This window comes from Lacerta agilis, chromosome 10 (genome assembly GCF_009819535.1).
Source record: "Lacerta agilis isolate rLacAgi1 chromosome 10, rLacAgi1.pri, whole genome shotgun sequence".
In the NCBI taxonomy this organism is placed as follows: Eukaryota; Metazoa; Chordata; class Lepidosauria; order Squamata; family Lacertidae; genus Lacerta; species Lacerta agilis.
Window position 1 is genome coordinate 1,337,819 of NC_046321.1, and position 21,711 is coordinate 1,359,529.

Genomic DNA, 21,711 nt, shown 5'->3' on the forward strand with positions numbered 1-21,711 from the left:
CTAATCGTGACCCATGGCCTGTAAATCTGCCCATGCCAAGCTGGGGCCCTTGTCCTCGGGTGCCACCTTCCTGGCCGCATGGACCATGGAGGAGCAGTTAGGCCCCAGATAGGGGGCTGGGGGGGAGTCGAGGCGCCCAGTCCCGTGGGCCTCGTTCCGGGAGGCATGAACCATACAAAGCTCCTGACATGTTTTCCTCTGGGCCACCGTGTGGAATGGGAGTTGGGTGTGGGGGTGGACCAGGACATGGGAACAGTCTGGTGGGTGGTCATGGGAGGTCCCCAAGGTCTGGTTGTGTACCAGGCTGCTGGAGGGCTCTGGGGGGTGGTCTTGGGGGGTTTCCAAGGTCTGGTGGTGGGCCAGGCTGTTGGATGGCTCTGGGAAGTGGTCTTGGGGGGTTGCCAAGGACTGGTGGTGGGCTGGGCTGTTGGATGGCTCTGGGGGGTGGTCTTGGGGGGTGGCCAAGGTCTGGTGGTGGGCCAGGCTGTTGGATGGCTCTGGGGGGTGGTCTTGGGGGGTGGCCATGGTCTGGTGGTGGGCCAGGCTGTTGGACGGCTCTGGGGAGTAGTCTTGGGGGGTGGCCAAGGTCTGGTGGTGGGCCAGGCTGTTGGATGGCTCTGGGGGGTGGTCTTGGGGGGTGGCCATGGTCTGGTGGTGGGCCAGGCTGTTGGACGGCTCTGGGGAGTAGTCTTGGGGGGTGGCCAAGGTCTGGTGGTAGGCCAGACCACAGGAGGGGTCTGGGGGGTGGTCTTTGAGGGTGGCCAAGGCCTGGGATATGGCACTTTCCCACTTTGTTCTGGTTGGGGCTGTGGCCTTGGTGGTGGGCGCGGCCGTGGCGTGGGCCGGGGCTTTGCCATTAGCGGTGGGTGTTTGGCTAGGGAAAAGTCCTCTTTGGTATTCTTCCTGATCCAGTCGAGATAGAACTGCGTGGAGGCGAAGACCCCTGGCTTCTTTGCCTCTCCGCAGAATGGCGGTCCCCAGCTGTAAATTCCAACCACCCAGTAGCGTTCAGACCTCTGCTCCCGGCACATGAGGGGGCCACCGCTGTCGCCCTGCAAGCGGGAGAGAAAAGGCTCCTGTGAGGAGGAGTATGTTGACAGCCCCATGGCTCAGAAGTGGAGCTGTGTAAGAGGAAAGCTTTGTGAGGACGTCATATGCAAACTCCGACTGCGGTGCTGGACCTATAACAGCACCTTCGCTCGTGTAAATAATCCGTTGCTGTTCTCAGGATGAAGCAATGTGTAAGGAATGGTCCTTTGGAAGGTGTCAGGAGCTGCGAAATCAAAGAGCTGGAAGCGTCACAGAGTTGCAACCTGCACCCTGGACCACCCATTGAGCTGTTGGTTGGCCTAGGTCGGGGGTCTGCAACCTGCGGCTCCAGAGCCGCATGCGGCTCTTTTACACCTTTGCCGCGGCTCCGGGGCGGATACGCCTGTCCACTTCTCCAGCTGGCCAGCGGCAGCGGCTGCCCTCCAGCTGGCCGGTGGCCTGCCCTCCGGAGGCTGAGGGTGCTGCTGCTGTGCTGCTCTGCTCATGCGTCGTGCCTCGTTTCTGCCAGCGCAGGCGCAGCAGCAGACAGCAGCAGTTTCCCTCCAGAGGTGTGGCTGCTGCTGCTGGTGTGGAGCTGCTGCTGGCTGCTGCATCGAGGCGACGACGAGGTAGGCAGCTGTGGGCTGGGCCAGGGGCGGCGGGTGGTGGGCGAGGGGGGAAGCCCTCCTTTTAAAAATGGTCGAGGAAGCTGCGCCTGTTTCCCTGCCGCTGCCTCCTTCACTCCTGGTTCCGCTCGCAGCCTCAGACCGCGCTCTCGCGGGCGCGCGTCTCTCTCCGCCCCGGAGCAAGGCCGGGACTCGCCCTTGCCTGGGACCCGCGTCTCAGGAGCCAATGGGTGCATGTGTCACGAGGGGGCTTGGAGGCGCCTAGGAGCCCGAGCACGCACAGCTGCTTAAAAAGGCTGCATGGAGGAAAAGGCAGTTGTGCGTTCTTCCGCAGCAGCGTCGAGCGGAGCCGCCGGCGGACCTCACCAGGCAAGGTTAGTCACGTTGCCCCCGCCTTCCAGGGCGCAAAGCTGGGCTGGCTGGGCAGAAACCACCGTCGAGCTCTCTGCCTGCCGTGGGCGGGGGGCTGTGCAACCCCCCAACGAGTCCCTTGGGGTGGGGGACTGGGACTGGGGAGGGGGAGTCCTCTGCCGCTGCTTCCTCAGGTGTGTTGCTTAGGCTGCCGGGCGGAGCGCGGGAGCGCAAGTTGGCCGCCTGCGCCGCGCCCTCCGGCTGTGGCCTCTCCAAAGTGGCCTCTCCAAACGCGCGGCACAAAGAGCGGCGCCTTGGCTTTGCCCCGGTTTGGTTGGGCAGCCTGTGGCTGGAGGAGATCCGGGGGATTCCTCCTCTGCGGCTGAAAGAGGGGCTTGTTCTCCCGCGCTTTCTTTTCTCCCAGTTCTAGGTCACTCGACCCACAATAGCACTTCTTTAGTCTCCTTGCCGCACGCGTTCTGGCAACTTTTCAGGCTCCGGCTTGCGTAAAAACTGGGAAAGCTTTCTCTCGCTTCCTTCCCCCCTACCCCTCCAATGCTGCTCTCCAACCACCTACCTGCTTGTCACAAGTTTTGACCCCCCCCCCGCTCCTTGGAAGGGTTTCATTATTGGAGCTGAGCTTGTCCCCTGCTGAGGTAAATGACTTATTGCTCTGCTTCGACCGGGGTGGTTGGGTGGTTGGGTGGGCTGGTAAAGAAAACCAAACCTGAGTAACTTATGCAGAGGCAGAATTTACTAGGTGGGGGAGAAGCCCCTGTCGTGACTTCCAGGTGTTTGGAAGCACGGACAGCCCACCAAAAAGAAAACTTGTGAAAATGCTTCCTTCGCGAGGGCAAGGAGTAATGGGGTGGAGATGGGCCGAAAGTCCAAAGGAAATGATTTCTTGAAGGGGGAGGATGTACTACGGGAGGCAGAATAAAGGGCTGGTTCTCACAGAGACATGGGTAGGAGAATGACGCCCCAAAAGGTTGCAGTTTTTCCTCTGTCCTGAGTGTGTGTTAGGGGAGCCTTGACAAAGCACCTGTTGGCGTGGAAGAGAGGAGTCCTAACTTGGATCTGTGTTCATGTGCAAAATCTATCGCCATTGTCATTAAGGGGGCAGGGAACTCCCCTAAAAAGGTTTGAACACTATGAACTACTACAGCCACCTGTATGCAAGTCAGCACAAACATCACAGGCTTCTCTGGTGCAATTCTGTGCTTTATTTAGCAAGAGAGGAGGTTGGAAGAGGTGAGCATAGCCTCTGGTCTGGAATATTAAGGGTAAAAGACACTAAGATTATTGTAAAAGCCAGCAGTCTTCAATTAGACATGGGACAAACATTTAACACAAGTGTGCAGTTGAGGACTCATTTTGAAAAACAACAACAACAACAAATCAAATATTTGTATGCTGTTGCAACCCACCTTGGATCAGGCTGTGACCTGGTAGTGGTCCCCAGGTTGGATAAAAATGAATGATTTAAAAAAAAATAATCAAAAAATTGGATGTTTTTATTTAAATCAGATTTTTTTTATTTAAATCAGATTTTTTAAAATAAAATGCAGTGTTATATTTGTTTTAAATGTCGCAGTGGTTTTGCGGCTCCCAGTTTCTTTTTTTCCCTTCAGAAACGGGTCCAAGTGGCTCTTTTTGTCTTAAAGGTTGCAGACCCCTGGCCTAGGTGAACTTCCAAGGAAGCTCATATAATCTAAGGGAAGGCTAGACAAAATAAAAAAATTCCTCCCAGTAGCACCTTAGAGACCAACTAAGTTTCTTATTGGTATGAGCTTTCATGTGCATGCACACTTCTTCTTCTAAGGAAAGGCTGTAGCTCAGAAGCATAGCTCCTGCTCTGCATGTTGAAGGTCATAGAATCATGGAGTTGGAAGGGTCCCTGAGAATCCTCTAATCCAACTCTTTGCAGTTGTCCCATATGGGGATCGGGTGAGAAACCTTGAATTTCTCATCACCACGCCTGAACAACCTCAACTATACAGGACAAAGAAAGACTTTTGGTGTCGGCTGAAAACCCAAACCGAGGTGCGCTCCTTGGAGGACAGCTATGCTCACCACATCAACACCACCGTCAGTCTCCTGCGGCATCTCCAGAGATGTGGCCACTGTCAGTGACACCCTTCCACTGTGGGATTTTCTCTTTCAACAAATATTGAACGTAGAATTGAGCCTCCCTTTTTGGTGTTTTGGGTAATGAAGGACTCCTATCCACCACTGAGGCAATGACCCCTATTTGGGTTGTGATTCCTTCTGAGCCCAGATGCTAAGGGTGGTGACCTCTTGAGCAGGGCTTTGAGGGATGCTGAGGTCAAAGGGTATCATTTTCATCTATTAAGGAAGACCCCTGAGGATATTCATGTTTATGCGGATGCCTTATGTTGAGTTTTCCACTGGTGAATCTCGCCCGGCATTTTCTGCTCTGGCCAGTTGCAGCTTTCCAAGGATTTGGCCTCGGAGGGGCCTTCTCCTTCTCTCATGGCTGCTGCCTGAGATGCTACAGGCTGAATCACAGGGAAGTTTTGCATGTTCAGAGCAAGCGCTCTGCTGTTTCAGGAAAACAGGAAGTTTTCACCCCCAAACCAAGTCAATAGCTTTGATTTTGTCATAGCTTCACCCACCTGGCAAGTAGCAATTGATCTTTCCGTCTGTGCAGCACAGATGTTCTCCTCGAGGATATAGTCGTACCACCACTCCGGGCTGCTGCAAGTCGCCTTGGGGATGAGATCAACAGGACCCTCCTGCATGATGTCGGGCAATTCTTTCGCTGAGAGCAGAAAGAGTGGAGGGAAAGGAGGCTCAGTTCAGATTTCACTCCCCACCCCACCTGCATCCCCAGGACTAATGGAGAGAGACATGAAGGCATGTGCAGCAGAATCTTCGCCCTAAAACCTAGTTGATGGACTGGGGGTGAGATCAGAGACAAGGGTAAGTCAGGCTGCAGAGTAGGTCAGCCCCTGGTTTCAGGGGGCCATTGGAGATCCGAAGATTCTCCATTTCCACCTGAAACCACATCCCTCCCTCCCCCTTTAGAACAAAACACATTTGGACCAATATGGCAAATTCCTTGTGGTCTCAGGAAAATGCAGGCTTCAGTATTTCACTGGTGGGTTAACCTGTCAACTGCCATTTCCCTCGTTATTTTTTCCTTTTTTAGTTTGGATCTCCCTGTGCATTCGTTTGTGAATTTTTTTTAAAAAAAACTCGTGAAAATTCACCAGTGGTTTCAATACAAATTTCTCCTAAAAGAAACCTTCCTGTGAAACTGTTTCCCCTAACATAATGTGCTTTTGTGGATTATTTTCACAAATACAGAAGTTTTTAATGCACAGTTCACTCTAGCACATCCCTCTTGGTACACGGCCGTCCTACAATCTCTCTATCTGTCCTAGTGTTGCATATACCGAGTGATAGCAAGCAGCGTCAGACAGTTTCCACCAGCCCTACCCAGAGATTGAAACTCAATTTTCTGCATGCAAAGCCATAATTACTGAGCTGAGTTTTGGGGCCAAGCAACTATGTCTGGAGAAGGTGATCTGCCCTGAAGCCATGAAGTGAAATGACTCTCAAAACCAACCTTTTCTGCCCTGTGAGACACACACACACCTGCCTCACGCCTAAGACTAAGGACTTCTGATGAACACAGCCCAACCTCATCTACCAACTTAGTATCATAGAGTGGGAAGGGACCACCAAGGGTCATCCAATCCAACCCCCTGCAACACTGGAATCAAGATTCAGGACTGCAATTGTGGCCACTGTAATTTCCATCATGACTAACATTGTTATTACGTTTCTTTGGTGAAACTGATAGGCAGGGAAGGTGTGGTCTGCAAATTTACTTTAGGCACACAGCCAGGCCACTCCTTCTGGGGGGCCTGGTTTCCCTGCAGATCTCACTTTTCGCGTCCATGATTCCAAAACCACTGACGTAGCAGTGACTGAGCAAGGAAACCACCACGCTTTCGTCCGGCAAGCAGGCTGGCTGGATATAGTCCGTGCAGTTGACTGGCTCATTCAGCTCCACCAAAGAAATGTCGTTGTGCACTTTCCTGTAGGTTTCGTTGAAGACGTGCTCATAGAACTCGTGGTTCAACAGCCTCTTGATACTGCGCCTCTGAGCATCAGGGCCGGGGTCAGAGATGCGGACTGCGCCAATCGACATGGTAATTCCTGGTATTTCCCTGGAACAAAGAATATGGACATGGTTGGGGACTGTGCTCCTCAACAAAATGAAGGTCAGCTGAAGTTGGCTTGATGTTGGAGTATAGGGAGCACAGCTGGGTCTGAGGAGAGAGGGGAGCAGGCAGACCTCATCGCCCTTTGCCTCATTCCCCTTTCCCAGTTTGGCTCTGACCTGCACATCTCCCTTCTCGCATAATGCCACCAGGTGGATTTGGAAAACCGGACGCAAACAACTTGCTCATCGGTGGTCCCTCATCAAACTGGGGTGAAGTTTTAAGTGGAGCAATGAAGAGTTTCTTTGATCCATGACTTTGCTGAAGGGGTGGAGGGAATCCTTTGGAACTTACATTTGGGGTGTTGTTTTTGGTTTTTATCATTTTTCTAAACTTCTCTGCGTCATTTTTTTAAAAAAAGTCCTCTTAAAAATTCATCATTGTCTTAGTGTAAATTTATCTTAATGTACACATTTTAGCAGAGCAATTTGCCCCCAAACCATTTGTTTTTGTACATTGTTTTCATTAAATATAGCATTTTAAAGGTTGCTTTGCCCCAGTGCATGCATTCTTACACACATTGCTATTCATTAATTCTGTTTGAAAACTCTACTAAATATGCCAATTTCTCTCCTTTTTTTAGTGTAATAAATTTGACTTTTCATCTACCTCTGCTGTTTTTGTTAAAGCCTGGAGTGTCAGATTCTGGAGCAAAAGTTTCTCAAAAGAACTCCAGGAAGGCTTGTCTGGTTTGCAGAACTGTGGGCCTGAGTACGAACTGAAAATTTCAGTAAAACTTCATAGTCGATGGAGCCTATAGGATGAGTCTTGGAAACTTGATTCAAACTGAAGGGGGCCAGTTTAGTCCTAGGGTCCTCCTTGCAAGTTTTGCAGGAGAACCGCTAGACCAGGCACGTCCAACTTCAAGTAGGTTGTGATCTACAATCCAGTATCAAAAACTGGCAGTGATTTACTATGCTCATTTAAGTTTATGAAGCAAGCAAGCAAGCTAACTAACAAACTAACTAACTAACTAACTAACAAATTAATGGATCTCTATTTCACAAATACTGTAGCTATGTTTTGATATTGTCACGACAGACACAAATAGTTACTAGATGGACTTTAAAGCCCTAAATGGCCTTGGTCCTGTATACCTGAAGGAGCGTCTCCACCCCCATCATTCAGCCTGGACACTGAGGTCCAGCACTGAGGGCCTTCTGGCGGTTCCCTCCTTGCGAGAAGCAAAGCTACAGGGAACCAGGCAGAGGGCATTTTCGGTAGTGGCGCCCGCCCTGTGGAACGCCCTCCCATCAGACGTCAAAGAGATAAATAACTACCTGACCTTTAGAAAATACCTGAAGGCAGCCCTGTTTAGGGAAGTTTTTAATCTGTGATATTCTAATGTATTTTAATATTTGTTGGAAGCCACCCAGAGTGGCTGGGGGGACCCAGCCAGATGGGCTGGGTACAAATAATAAAATTATTATTATTATTATTATTATTATTATTATTATTATTATTAGCTAAACAAGTGAGAAAAGTCAAATTATATTTTTATATTAGTTTACACAGATCTGAGGAGACGGTTGGCATGCACAGGGCTTCTCTCTCTCCCCCCTCCCAAAGCAGCCCTTTCTCTCCCCACCCAAAGTGCAGACTGGGCAGCTGGGAAGGGAGGCAAGGCAGCTTTGGAGGAAGAAGTCCCAGCTGGAGGAGGAGGAGGAGGAGGAGGAGGAGGAGGAGGAGGAGGAGGAGGAGGAGTTCAGGCTTGCATGAGACTGGTGGCAGAGAAAGGATTTTCTTTCGCAGTCTGCGCTAGGCAAAGATCAGTCCCGCGATTGATGGGGGCTGTTCCTGGGCTTCTGATTCCTAAACAAAGGTCAACAACATTGAGACCCCATGACAACATTCCTTGGGAACCTTTGGCTTACTTTGGGTTCTCAAAACAGTGGGCTGCGCTGAGGACAAATCGAGGGCTGATCAGGAAGCCTCCACAGGTACTGAAGTATCCCTTATAAGTAGTGATTTGGAAGCTGACCATCCAGGGCCACGTTCCGGGCAGAACGTTGCTGCCGCCCACAACCCGGAGGTTACTGCTGCCCGCCAGGGGACGTCTTCCGCAGACACCGCTGTAAAGCAAGACACAGATTGCAATCTACAGAGGATCAGAGCCATTCCACATATATATTACCTTCCCCTTGTTTGCCCAAATACTGGACAGTCCTCTCTTCTTGGCCATCCTGGGAAGAGAGGGATGAAACTGGAGGTGCCCAGCTGCACTTCTAGATGCCTCCCAAATGCCCATCACTCCCAGACTTTTAAGACAGAGGAGGGAACTTTGTCCGGCCCAGGGGCCACATTGCCTTCAGAGGGCCACATCTCAGTAGTGGGTAGGGCCAGAGGCAAAAATGGACTGTTGAGCAAATCCAAATTAGCAAGCTATTTTCTACCTCTCTCTCCCACCCTTCCTCTGTCCTCTTTCTAGAAAAGAAATATTTCCTTTCGTCTGCCCCCCTGACTGGTCCACCATTCTGCTTCCTTGGTTGACCCAGATGGATTCTCATATTCACAATGAAGGGGAGTGAGAGCAGCCATGGAGTCAGTTGTGCCTCCCTCCTCCAAGACCACATCCAGAAGGAGTTGGTGGGTGGGATTCCCACTCCTGCCTCCCCGCCATGTCTGGCCTCTCTCCCCACTTACTCGCAGGTGGTTTCCTTCGCATGGGTGGGCCGGAAAGCAGCGAGGGCCAGAACGGGGAGGATCCACCACCCCATCCTTATGCCAGCTCTGGGTGCTGGTGCTTCCTCCATGTTTTCCTGGAATCCATGACATCACAAAACGGAAGATCTGTCAGATCAGCAGGTGGACTGTCTGACATCATCACAAGTTCTCTTCTCTTCTCTTCTCTTCTCTTCTCTTCTCTTCTCTTCTCTTCTCTTCTCTTCCCTTCCCTTCCCTTCCCTTCCCTTCCCTTCCCTTCCCTTCCCTTCCCTTCCCTTGAACAACCCTTCCATTTGAGAGAAGTGTTTATGTGCCCAGAAGCATGGAAAGAGCAAGGCTTGAACCCTAGTTTCTCCCCATGGAGTAGGCGTCCTGTCATGCTCATCCCTGAAGGTGTTAGCCAACTGCCACATCCGTTCTTTGCAGCACAGGATGCCCTTCCTTGTGCCTACGAGAATGCCAGAGTGCCAAGGCAAACCACCCATTGTAGTCCTAGAAAGAGAAGCACTGGCACCATGCTCAAAAGCCTATGATCTGGAGACATGTTGTTTGTGCAAAGGGCTCCTTTCTGTTCCACGTGCCCCTTTCTCCCTGCATTACCCAGAAGCATTGAAAGAATAAGGCTTGAACCCGAGTTTCTGCCCCATGGAGTAGGCGTCCTGTCATGCTGATCCCTGCAGGCGTTGGCCAACTGCAACATCCATTGTTGTGTGTACAAAGCGCTCTTTTCTGTTCCATGTGCTCCTTTTTCCCTACATTCCCCGAGCTCAAACTGTGTACAACAGCAGACCCTCCTATGCTCCCTGTTTTCTTGGGACAATCCTGGATTTATGGGAGCTGACCCAGGTTCTGATTTGATCCCGGAATGCTTTTCCTTAGGGTGTCCCTATTTTAATCAGAGAAATGTTGGAAGGTAAGGAGTTATGTGACACCCCCCCCCCCTCCGGGGCAAGGAGATGAGTAACTATACAACTTTTAGAAGACATAGCTGTGATTCGACCGTCGGAAATAGCGTCCAAGTGCGATTTCCGAAAATCTGTAAATATGCTTGGGAAAGCCCAGGTGTATTGCAAACCATATCGGAATGTTGATTTATTGGCAAATTTCAAAAAGGAGAAAAGCTCTAAAACTTTGCATTTTGGGGAATTTTTGGAGATTTTGTGTCCTCATTTTCACTTTTTGAATAATGGCAACCCTATTTTATGCACGTCTTTGGGGGCCATGCTCCCACCCATGCTAGTCATGTGACTCAAGCCAGAGTCAAAATGGGACATCCTGGGATCCAATCAGAAGCTGGAATGGCTTTTGTAATTATGGGATGTCCTGCTCAAAGTGTGACAGTTGAGGGGTATGCTCTGTGAGAACAGGATGCTGGACAGGATGGGCCATGGGCCGGATCCAGCAGCCACTCCTTAGGTTCTTATGTCTATTCACCAGTAAACTCCACATCAAAGAAACTCCTTGCCTGTTTCATCTTTGCATTGCAACAGGTCAAGGGGGGGGGGAGAAAAGACCCATTGCTTATCTTTGTTGCTGAAAGCTGATCCCTAATCCTATAAGCCAGTGGGCAGGCATGGGATCCCGTCATATGTGAGCCTTTTGTAGGCCTTATCCAGCTGCTACAACAAGTCTGCACTCTGCTCCATTGGCAAACCACAGCTGGACACAGATGAAGAAGAAGAGTTTGGATTTGATATCCCACTTTATCACTACCCGAAGGAGTCTCCAAGCGGCTCACATTCTCCTTTCCCTTCCTCCCCCACAACCAACACTCTGTGAGGTGAGTGGGGCTGAGAGACTTCAGAGAAGTGTGACTAGCCCAAGGTCACCCAGCAGCTGCATGTGGAGGAGCGGAGACGCAAACCCAGTTCCCCAGATTACGAGTCCACCGCTCTTAACCACTACACCACACTGGGGGACTAATCAAGAATAAATTCCCAGCCTAGTACCGGTACCTATGTGAGCCTGATAAACTTGCTAATGTCACCCTGGGGTGTTCTCTCAAGGAGGGGCGATGTGTACGTGGTCTAATCTTGAGGGATTACGGTGGACGATTCAAGCCTTGCTGCCTAAGTGACTTCCTGTCCCTTGCGTAATGGTAGTGGGTAACAGGGTGAATGTCCTTTCTACATAGAGCAAAACAACATTGGAATTAAGGGAATCGGCTAAGGAATGGGTTTTATATGAATTTCCAAAGTTCAATCCTTTTTTCAAGCCGCTAAATAAAAGAACTTTTTAATGAGGGTGAAAGAGGAGAGTGCAAAATATGGTCTGAAGCTCAACATCAAAAAAACTAAGATCATGGCCACTGGTCCCATCACCTCCTGGCAAATAGAAGGGGAAGAAATGGAGGCAGTGAGAGATTTCACTTTCTTAGGTTCCATGATCACTGCAGATGGTGACAGCAGTCACGAAATTAGAAGACGCCTGCTTCTTGGGAGAAAAGCAATGACAAACCTAGACAGCATCTTAAAAAGCAAAGACATCACCTTGCCTACAAAGGTCCGTATAGTTAAAGCTATGGTTTTCCCAGTAGTGATGTATGGAAGTGAGAGCTGGACCATAAAGAAGGCTGATCGCCGAAGAATCGAAGCTTTTGAATTATGGTGCTGGAGGAGACTCTTGAGAGTCCCATGGATTGCAAGAAGATCAAACCTATCCATCCTTAAAGAAATCAGCCCTGAGTGCTCACTGAAAGGACAGGTCCTGAAGCGGAGGCTCCAGTACTTTGGCCACCTCATGAGAAGAGAAGACTCCCTGGAAAAGACCCTGATGTTGGGAAAGATGGAGGGCACAAGGAGAAGGGGACGACAGAGGATGAGATGGTTGGACAGTGTTCTTGAAGCGACTGGCATGAGTTTGGCCAAACTGCGAGAGGCAGTGAAGGATAGGCGTGCCTGGCGTGCTCTGGTCCATGGGGTCGCGAAGAGTCGGACACGACTGAACGACTGAACAACAACAACAACAACTAAAAGCTAGGGTGGTTTGACAGCAACAAGGATACATTGTAATAACCTTTGAGTGATCAAAACCAACTAATAGCTTTTGAATACACTGAACCCATTGTTAGCTCAGCAGGGGACTTAATGCAGCATGCAAGGCTGAACAGTTTTGCAGAGCTGAGCTGGACAATTCTGCAGAGGCATGGTAAAAGGAGCTCCTTGCTGGTTGAGCCTCTTGCTGCTAGGGTGACGGGAGCCAGCTCGTCATGGGCGAAATGATCAGTCTCACAACAGTGTGGGTTGAAAGAATCTGATGAATTTAGGGCTGCAAGAGCCTTTATTTATACAAAAGCATACAGGAACATTTCACCATATTTGGACTACATTCTTGCATCAGCCAGATATGGAAGTGCCATATATGGGTAGGGTGGACTTATTTTTTGCTTACGTAGTTTTAACATGCCATGTCTACGTAAATCAATGGGCCTGTGTGTATGCGATGTTTACCGCACCTAGTAGGTGTGGTACATGTTCTTCCTGATAAGGGCTGTACCCCAGTAGGCATAGTGTACGTTGGTGCATGGTCTTCCTGATAAGGGCTGTTTTGTGGTTTTGTGTCAGTACGCCTAAACGGCAAGTTTTCCCTACACTAGGGGCCGCTGTTCAATATCCCCCATTGGCTAGCTGTCAAAATTGAGCTCTCCTTATTGGGCAGCAGCTGGTAGTATGCTGATACAAAGTTCATTCATACATTCAGAGTCCGTATTGTATAGCTGTTTAAACGGATGGGTTTTTTTCTTTATTTAGGGGCTTGTGTTCGTTCGTGCTTGTGCAACTGCAACACCCTCTAGTCTCCGCTTCTCAATTTGTATTGTGTTATTATTTTATGTACTGTGGCTTGCCGTTGTTTTATTGATTATAGTTTAGAAATTATTTATTGTAACTGTTGAGTGGATTTCTGTTTAACATTTATATGTTGATATTCAACAATTATTAGACTAGTATAAAATGATAATGTTACTTTTTTGATGTAGGTTACTTATTTTAAAGTTTTGTTTATTGTCACATTTTTGTATCGCATTAGATTGTTACGAAATAACAGAGTCCTGGAAATACAGACATACAAAATGCAGAACGTGTTGGCAAATGACAAAAGAAATGAGAACAAATTGACAATGTGGCAAGAGTAGAATAAATCCAATATCACAAAAAAACCACAACCAACAAAACATTTAAGTTGAGAAATACCCAAAGCAAAGCATGGTTTTGCTGCACTCCAAAGAGCCTGGCTTTAATGTCACCTACAAATCCAGCTAACAGTCACCTTGTCCAGCCCTCATTCTGTTCATATCTCTGCCAGAAGGGCCTCCGGGATGCATCATGTTCCATTCAGGAAAGAGCTGGTGAATTTTGCGCACGTGATCCATTATGGGCGAAATTAGAAGACGAAGAAAATCGAAAGGGAAGACGATGCATTTAGTTTGTTATCAGCAAAGGACGGGTCGTGGGCTCTGAGAACTGGCAGGGGCAGCCCACCCACCATGCCCACGGGCATCCCTGGCATTGCCACCAGAGTCTGGCAGTGCTTAACAGCCCTCGGTTGTTACTCTTCCAGCGGCTGAGCTAGGGGCCATTTGTAAGAAACTTGGCTACCGGGTGGCGCCGGAACTTGTCTTTGAAGGGGGTTCAGAGACTGGAACCCAATTCGTTGCGGGGGTGTACTAATTGTGACCCACGGCCTGTAAATCTGCCCATGCCAAGCTGGGGCCCTTGTCCTCGGTTGCCACCTTACCGGCCGCATGGACCATGGAGGAGCAGTTAGGCCCCAGACTGGGGGCTGGGGGGGAGTCGAGGTGCCCAGTCCCGTGGGCCTCGTTCCAGGAGGCATGTACCATATAAAGCTCCTGGGAACTTGTCCTTTGGGCCACTGTGTGGGATGGGAGTTGGGGGTGGGGGTGGACCAGGACATGGGAACAGTCTGGGTGGTGGTCTTGGGAGGTCCCCAAGGTCTGGTTGTGTACCAGGCTGCTGGTTGGCTCTGGGGGGTGGTCTTGTGGGGTTGCCAAGGTCTGGTGGTGGGCTGGGCTGTTGGATGCCTCTGGGGGTTGGTCTTGGGGGGTGGCCAAGGCCTGGGATATGGCACTTTCCCACTTTGTTCTGGTTGGGGCTGTGGCCTTGGTGGTGGGCGCGGCCGTGGCGTAGGCCGGGGCTTTGCCATTAGCGGTGGGTGTTTAGCTAGGGAAAAGTCCTCGTTGGTATTCTTCCTGATCCAGTCGAGATAGAACTGCGTGGAGGTGTAGACTGCCGGCTTATTTGCCTCTCCGCAGAATGGCGGTCCCCAGCTGGTGATTCCAACCACCCAGTAGCGTTCGGACCTCTGCTCCCGGCACATGAGGGGGCCGCCACTGTCGCCCTGCAAGTGGGAGAGAAAAGGCTCCTGTGAGGAGGAGTGTGTTGACAGCCCCATGGCTCAGAAGTGGAGCTGTGTAAGAGGAAAGGCTTTTTAAGGCGTCATATGCATACTCCGGCTGTGGTGCTGGACCTGTAACAGCACTTTCACTCGTCTAAATAATTCTTTGCTCTTCTCAGGATGATGCAATGTGTAAGGAATGGTCCTTTGGAAGGTGTCGGGAGCTGCGAAATCAAAGAGCTGGAAGCGTCACAGAGTTGCACCCTGCACCCTGCACCACCCATTGAGGTGATGGTTGGCCTAGGTGAACTTCCAAGGAAGCTCATCTAATCTAAGGGAAGGTTGTGATGTATTTCAGAGCTGACAGGGTTAAACTGCTCTGACCATGTGATGTGCTGTACACTGGGTGGGTCTGCATTCGGGTCTTTGTTCTTTGTGTGTCGGCACTTTCGCTTTCGTTTTCTGTTCCTCTTTACTGGGAGGTCGACATGCCTTCGCTATCTCCTGGGTCATTCTGCTGTAGATAAATACCGTAAATGCTTCTAGATAAGAAAGAAGCCGGCTCCAGAGAGATTTATTGCTGCAACTCCCTTACACACAGACCATCTTCCAGCTGCGTGAGTGACTCTGAAAAGGCTGAAATTGCTCTGCTAACAGCCCAGAAACTGGGAGGATAACTTGGCACAGCTGAAAACGTGCTGGGCACCATTGCTGCTTCTGGAGAAGCAACCCATATTTCTGGAGAAAGGCTGTAGCTCAGAAAGAGAGCTCCTGCTCTGCATGTTGAAGGTAATAGAATCGTGGAGTTGCAAGGGTCCCTGAGAATCCTCTAGTCCAACTCTTTGCAGTTGTCCCCATATGGGGATTGAGTGAGAAACCTTGAATTTCTCATCGCCACGCTTGAACAACCTCAGCTATACAGGACAAAGAAGGGCTTTTGGTGTCGGCCGAAATCAAACCGAGGTCAACTTCTTGGAGGGCAGCTATACTGCTGGAGGCTGAATGACAGAGAAATTTTGCATGTTCAGAGCAAGTGCTCTGCTGTTCCATGAGCACCAGAAAATTTCACCCCCAAACCAAACCCATAGCATTGATTTTGTCGTAGCTTCACCCACCTTGCAAGTAGCAATGCCTCTTTCCATCTTTCCAGCACAGATGTTCTCCTCAAGGATATAGTCGTACCACCAGTCGGGGCTGCTGCAAGTCGTCTTGGGGATGATGTCAACAGGACCCTCCTGCATGATGTCAGGCATTTTTTTTGCTGAGAGATGAAAGGGAAAGTGGGGGGGGAGGGGAGGCTCAGTTCAGATTTCACTCAACACCCCACCAGCACCGATAGGACTAGTGGAGAGAGGCAAGAAGGCATGTGCAACAGAATCACCCTTGGGGACCCCAAGACTCTCCGTTTCCACCTGAAACCACATCCCTCCCTCCCCCTTTAGAACAAAACACATTTGGACCAATAGGGCAAACCCCTCGTGGTCTCAGGAAAATGTAGTCTTTAGTATTTCACTCATTCCTCTGTTATTTCCAGAGAAAATCCCAGGGAATTTTTTGGGGTTCACTTCTTGTGATGGGTTAACCTGTCAACCGCTGTTTTCCTCGTTATTTTTCCATTTTTTCTTTGGATCTCCCCATTCATACATCGGTTTGTGAATATATTTTTTTAACTCATGAAAATTCACCAGGCATTTGGATACGAATTTCTCCTAAGAGAAATCTTTCTGCAAAGCCATTTCCCCTAATATAATGCATTTTTGTATATTGTTTTCACAAATACAGAAGTTTTTAATGCACAATCCGCTGTAGCAAATCCCTCTTGGTACACGGCCGTCCTACGATCTCTCCATCTGTCCTAGTATTCCCTACACTGAGTGATAGCAGCGTTAGACAGGAGTTTCCACCAGCCCTACCCAGAGATTGAAACTCTTCTGCATGCAGAGCCATCATTACTGAGCTGAGTTTTGGGGGCAAGCAACTATGTCTGGAGAAGGTGATCTGCCCTGAAGCCGGGAAGTGGAATGGCTCTCAAAACCAACCATCTCCATCCCTTTCTGCCCTGTGATACATGCACACACCTGCCTCATGCCTAAGACTAAGGACTTCTGATGAACACAGCCCAATCTTATCTACCAACTTAGAATCATAGAGTGTGAAGGGACCTCCAAGGGTCATCTAACCCAACCCCCTGCAATGAAGGAATCAAGATTCAGGACTGCAATTGCGGCTGCTGTAATTTCCATCATGACTAACATTGCTACTACGTTTCTTTGGTGAAACTGATAGGCAGGGAAGGTGTGGTCTGCAAATTTACTTTAGGCACACAGTCAGGCCGCTCCTTCTGGGGGGCCTGGTTTCCCTGCAGATCTCACTTTTCACATTCATGATTCCAAAACCGCTGACGTAGCAGTGACTGAGCAAGGAAACTACGACGCTGTTGTCCGGCAAGCAGGCTGGCTGGATATAGTCTGTGCAGTTGACTGGCTCATTCAGCTCCACCAAGGAAATGTCGTTATGTATTTTGCTGTAGGTATCGTTCAAGAACTGCTCGTAGAATTTGTGGTTCACCAGCCTCTTGATCCTGCGCCTCTGAGCATCGGGGCCGGGTTTGGAGATGCGGTTGGCCCCAATCGACAGGGTGATGTGTGGTATGTCCCTGGAACAAAGAATACGGACATGGTGGGGGACTGTGCTTCTGGACAAAATGAAAGTCAGCCAAAGTTGGCTGGATGTTGGAGTATAGGGAGTGATGCTGGGTCTGAAAAGAGAAGGGGGCATGCAGGCCTCATCGCCCTTGGCCTCATTCCCCTTCCCCAATTTGGCTCTGACCTGCACATCTCCCTTCTCGCATAATGCCACCAGGTGGATTTGGAAAACCGGACGCAAACAACTTGCTCATCGGTGGTCCCTCATCAAACTGGGGCAACATTTCAAGTGGAGCAATGAAGAGCTTCTTTGACCCATGACTTTGCTGAAGGGGTGGAGGGAATCCTTTGGAACTTACATTTGGGGTGTCATTTTTGGTTTTTATCATTTTTCTAAACTTCTCTGCATCATTTTTAAAAATAAAGTCCCCTTAAAAATTCATCATTTTTTCAGTGTAAATTTATCTTAATGTACACATTTTTGGAGAGCAATTTGCCCCCCAAACAATTGTTTTTGTAGATTGTTTCTATGAAATGTTGCATTTTAAATGTTGCTTTACCCCAATGCATGCATTCTTACACACATTGCTATTCATTAATTCTGTTTGAAAACTCTGGTTAATATACCAATTCCTCTCCTTTTTTTAGTGTAATAAATTTGACTTTTCATCTACCTCTTCTGTTTTTGTTAAAGCCTGGAGTGTCAGATTTTGGAGCAAAAGTTTCTCAAAAGAACTCCAGGAAGGCTTTCCCGGTTTGCAGATCAAACTGCATACAAACTGAAAACTTCAGTAAAACTTCATAGTCAAAGGAGCCTATAGGATGAGTCTTGGAAACTTGGGTCAAACAGAAGGTGGCCAGTGTAGTCGTGGTGTCCTTCTTGCAAGTTTTGCAGGAGAACCGTTAGACCTGGCACGGCCCACTTTAAGTAGGTTGTGATCTACAATCCCGTATCAAAAACTGGCAGTGATTTACTACCCCCCGAAGTCATTTAAGTTTATGAAGCAAGCAAGCAAACATACATACATACATACATACATACATACATACATACATACAAACAAATTAATGGATCTCTATTTCACAAATACAGTAGCTATGTTTTGATATTGTCATGACAGACCCATATAGTTACTAGATGGACTAGTAACTAAACAAGTGAGAAAAGTCAAACTGCCATATTTTTCTTTCAATAAGATGCTCCTGAACATATTATGCACCTAGTTTTTAGAGGAGGAAAGGGGGAAAACCCCATTTTTGAGGATCAGCTCACAGTTGTGCAGCTTCTTTTGCAATGGGAAAAGCCCCATTTTTATGGGGTTCAACTCACAATTCTGCAGCTTTTTTAGGAAAGGAAAGGGAGCTGTTTCTACAGTTTCCAGAAACATAATCTTATCAGCCAGTCACATGTCACTGGGGAAACAAACAGCCTCTGTCTGCAGAACATTCAACAATGGAGGCCTGGGCAAGGGGGCAGGGCAGAAAGGGAGCAGGGGACCCTTATCTCTCTCCCGATCTCTTGCTGATCAGTGGCTTCCTTTCAACACACCCTTCTCTCTTGGTTAACAAACAAAAGCACCATCTGCTTTTGCCCCCTAGGCAACTTGGTTCCAGGGACCATGCATTCGCTCCATAAGACGCACAGACATCTCCCCATACTTTTTAGGCTGAAAAAGTGTGTCCTATGGAGCGAAAAATGTAGTATATTTTTATATTGGTTTACACAGTTGGTGCGCACAGGGCTTCTCTCTCTTCCCCCTCCCAAAGCAGCCCTTTCTCTCCCCACCCAAAGTGCAGACCGGGCAGCTGGGAAGGGAGGCAAGCCGGCTTTGGAGGAAGAAGGCTCTGCTGGAGGAGGAGGAGGAGGAGGAGGAGGAGGAGGAGCTCAGGCTTGCATGAGACTGGTGGCAGAGAAAGGATTTTCTTTCACAGTCTGCAATTGACAAAGATCAGTCCCGCGATTGACATTTCTTGGGAACCCTTTGCTTACTTTGGTTTCTGAAAACAGTGGGCTGCGCTGAGGACCCATCGAGGGCTGATGAGGGAGCCTCCACAAAAACTGAAGTATCCCTTATAAGTAGTTTTTTGGAAGCTGACCATCCAGGGCCACGTTCCGGGGAGAACGTTGCTGCCGCCCACAACCCGGAGGTTATGGCTGCCCGCCAGGGGACGTCTTCCGCAGACACCGCTGGAAAGCAAGACACAGATTGCAATCTACAGAGGATCAGAGCCATTGCACATATATATTACATTCCCCCAGTTTGTCCTAAATACTGGACAGTCCTCTCCTCTTGGCCATCCTGGGAAGAGAGGAATGAAATTGGAGATGCCCAGCTGCACTTCTGGATGCCTCCGAAATGCCCATCACTCCCAGGCTTTTAAGAAAGAGGAGGGAACTTTGTCTGGCCCAGGGGCCACATTGCCTTCTGAGGGCCACATCTCAGCGGTGGGTGGGGCCAGAGGCAAAAATGGACTGTTCAGCAAATCCAAATTAGTAAGCTATTTTCTACCCCTCGGTCCTACCCTTCCTCTGTCCTCTTTCTAGAAAAGAAATATTTCCTTTTGTCTGTCCCCTTGACTGGTCCACCATTTCCGCTTCCTTGGGTGACCCAGATGGATTCTCACATTCTGAGAGAGGGAGAAACATGCCCTTTGAGAACAGACTCTGTCTTTGCATGCCATATTTGACCCACCACAATGAATGGGAGCAAGAGCAGCCATGGAGTCAGTTGTGCCTCCCTCCTCCAAAACCACACCCAGAAGGAGTTGGTGGGTGGGATTCCCCCTCCTGCCTCCTCGCCCTGTCTATAAAAATATAAAAAAAACAAAATCAAATTGCAACTGCTTGACCAGGAACGTGCCCCTGTGCATTACAATCGTCTGTGCCTCAGCTGTGACTTTGTCCACCTGCCACTGCTGATATGCTTGGCCAAGTCCAGCTTGCCAAAAATCTTAGACCCTGCCTGCCAGGGTGGTGAGGACATGGCTGATCACTGGCATCGGGTAAGTGCGGGCAGTAAGGGCCTTATTTAAGGTACATTTGTAGTCCGCACAGATGCATACCGAGCTGTTGGGCTTGACGGGCGTGATGATCGGGGTTTTCCAGGGGGTGTTAGGCACCGGCTTGAGCACTCCTAGCTCCACAAGCCGGTCCAATTCCTCATCTATGCGGAGTTTCAGAGCGAATGGGACCTGGCGGGCCTTGAGCCTGATGGGTTGTACAGAGGAGTCCAGCTGTAGGGCAACGGGGACGGGGAAGTATATCGTCCCAACTCACAGTCAAAAACCTCCGGAAACTCATTGCATATGGCGTCCGCGTCCACTTGGGAGCTGGTGCGGTTCACCCCGGTGATGGCTAGCCCCAGTGGCTCAATAATAATTTATTATTTATACCCCGCCCATCTGGCTGGGTTTCCCCAGCTACTCTGATCGGCTTCCAACTGAATATTAAAATACAACAATCAATTAAACATTAAAAGCTTCCCTAAACCACGCCAACCCAAGGAAGCTAACATACGGGTCCTTGACCACGATTCAGTCCAAACACAGCTTCCGCCCTCAATATTGTACCCCGAAGGTCCACACCCCCAGTGTGGGGACATTTCGTATCTGCAGTGAAATACTGGTATACTGGTAATAATGATTTAAAACATAACAATACCTTGATTTATGGCAAAACAAAATAAAAAAATAAAAAATCCTTCCAGTAGCACATTAGAGACCAACTACGTTTCCTATTGGGATGCGGGTGGCGCTGTGGGTTAAACCACAGAACCTAGGGCTTGCTAATCAGAAGGTCAGTGGTTCGAATCCCCGAGATGGGGTGAGCTCCCATTGCTCGGTCCCAGCTCCTGCCAACCTAGCAGTTTGAAAGCACGTCAAAGTGCAAGTAGATAAATAGGTACCACTCCAGTGGGAAGGTAAACAGCGTTTCCGTGCGCTGCTCTGGTTCGCCAGAAGCAGCTTAGTCATGCTGGCCACATGACCCAGAAGCTGTACACTGGCTCCCTCGGCCAGTAAAGCGAGATGAGCGCCGCAACCCCAGAGTCGGACATGACTGGACCTAATGGTCAGGGGTCCCTTTACCTTTTTAAGTTTCCTATTGGTATGCGCTTTCATGTGCATGCACACTCGTTTCTAGCCCACCTCCCCCACCCCCCCATGTTGCTCATGGTGGCAGACATGATTCTCCCTTTCCACCCTTAACCCACACAACGGCCTTATGAGGAAGGCTTAAGCTGAGGGGCAGTGACTCACTCAAGGGACTTCCTGTGGTGCTGTGTTTCGGTTGGGGCTTTAAAGCTCTGTGTCCAAGCAAGGTTTATGGAGATTTTTGTCCTGGCTCTTTCCTCCGGAAAAACCCTCATTTTACCCCTGAATTGGTGGAACAGTTGCCTCCAATTCAGTGGTAAAATGCGGATTTTGCCCAGGAAAGAGCTGGGACAGAAACAAAACTGTTTGGACCCGGAGCTTTCATGGATGCACCTGCGGCTGGAAAATGAGGTTTGGCTGCATCTCCAGGGAACGCCATGGCTTCAGGTATCCCCTGCGGCACAGCCCCTGTTTCACCTAGGGGAGGTAAGCTTGGCTTAGCCAATAGAGCCTTGCAGCTTCCTGGGAAAAGACTGGATCTGCAGCTGAAAAAACAGAAGCAGGTCACAGCAGGTGACACAAATAATTCACCTTACAGCCTCCCAAGCATGAGTCAGGAGAGCTGTTGCTTTGGGTTGCGGAAAGCAGCACACCAACACTCACCTGTTTATCCGTTCATTCATGGGTTTATTCATGTTG

At 49.4% G+C, this 21,711-nt stretch overlaps 2 protein-coding genes across 2 annotated transcripts; both read right to left on the reverse strand.

The window, feature by feature from the left end:
• LOC117054038 (acrosin-like) lies at positions 1 to 8,976 on the reverse strand. Its single transcript, XM_033162477.1, has 6 exons — positions 8,903 to 8,976; positions 8,134 to 8,331; positions 5,922 to 6,205; positions 4,643 to 4,788; positions 855 to 1,052; positions 1 to 708 (listed from the first exon to the last, which is right to left on the reverse strand). Exons 1-6 carry the CDS (start codon positions 8,974 to 8,976, stop codon positions 1 to 3), a joined length of 1,608 nt encoding a protein of 535 aa, XP_033018368.1.
• Positions 8,977 to 13,586: 4,610 nt separating this feature from the next.
• Positions 13,587 to 21,707, reverse strand: LOC117054040 (acrosin-like). Its single transcript, XM_033162478.1, has 8 exons — positions 21,676 to 21,707; positions 19,984 to 20,128; positions 19,195 to 19,295; positions 18,911 to 19,108; positions 16,648 to 16,931; positions 15,391 to 15,536; positions 14,017 to 14,278; positions 13,587 to 13,792 (listed from the first exon to the last, which is right to left on the reverse strand). Exons 1-8 carry the CDS (start codon positions 21,705 to 21,707, stop codon positions 13,587 to 13,589), a joined length of 1,374 nt encoding a protein of 457 aa, XP_033018369.1.
• Between the last annotated feature and the right edge of the window lie 4 nt (positions 21,708 to 21,711).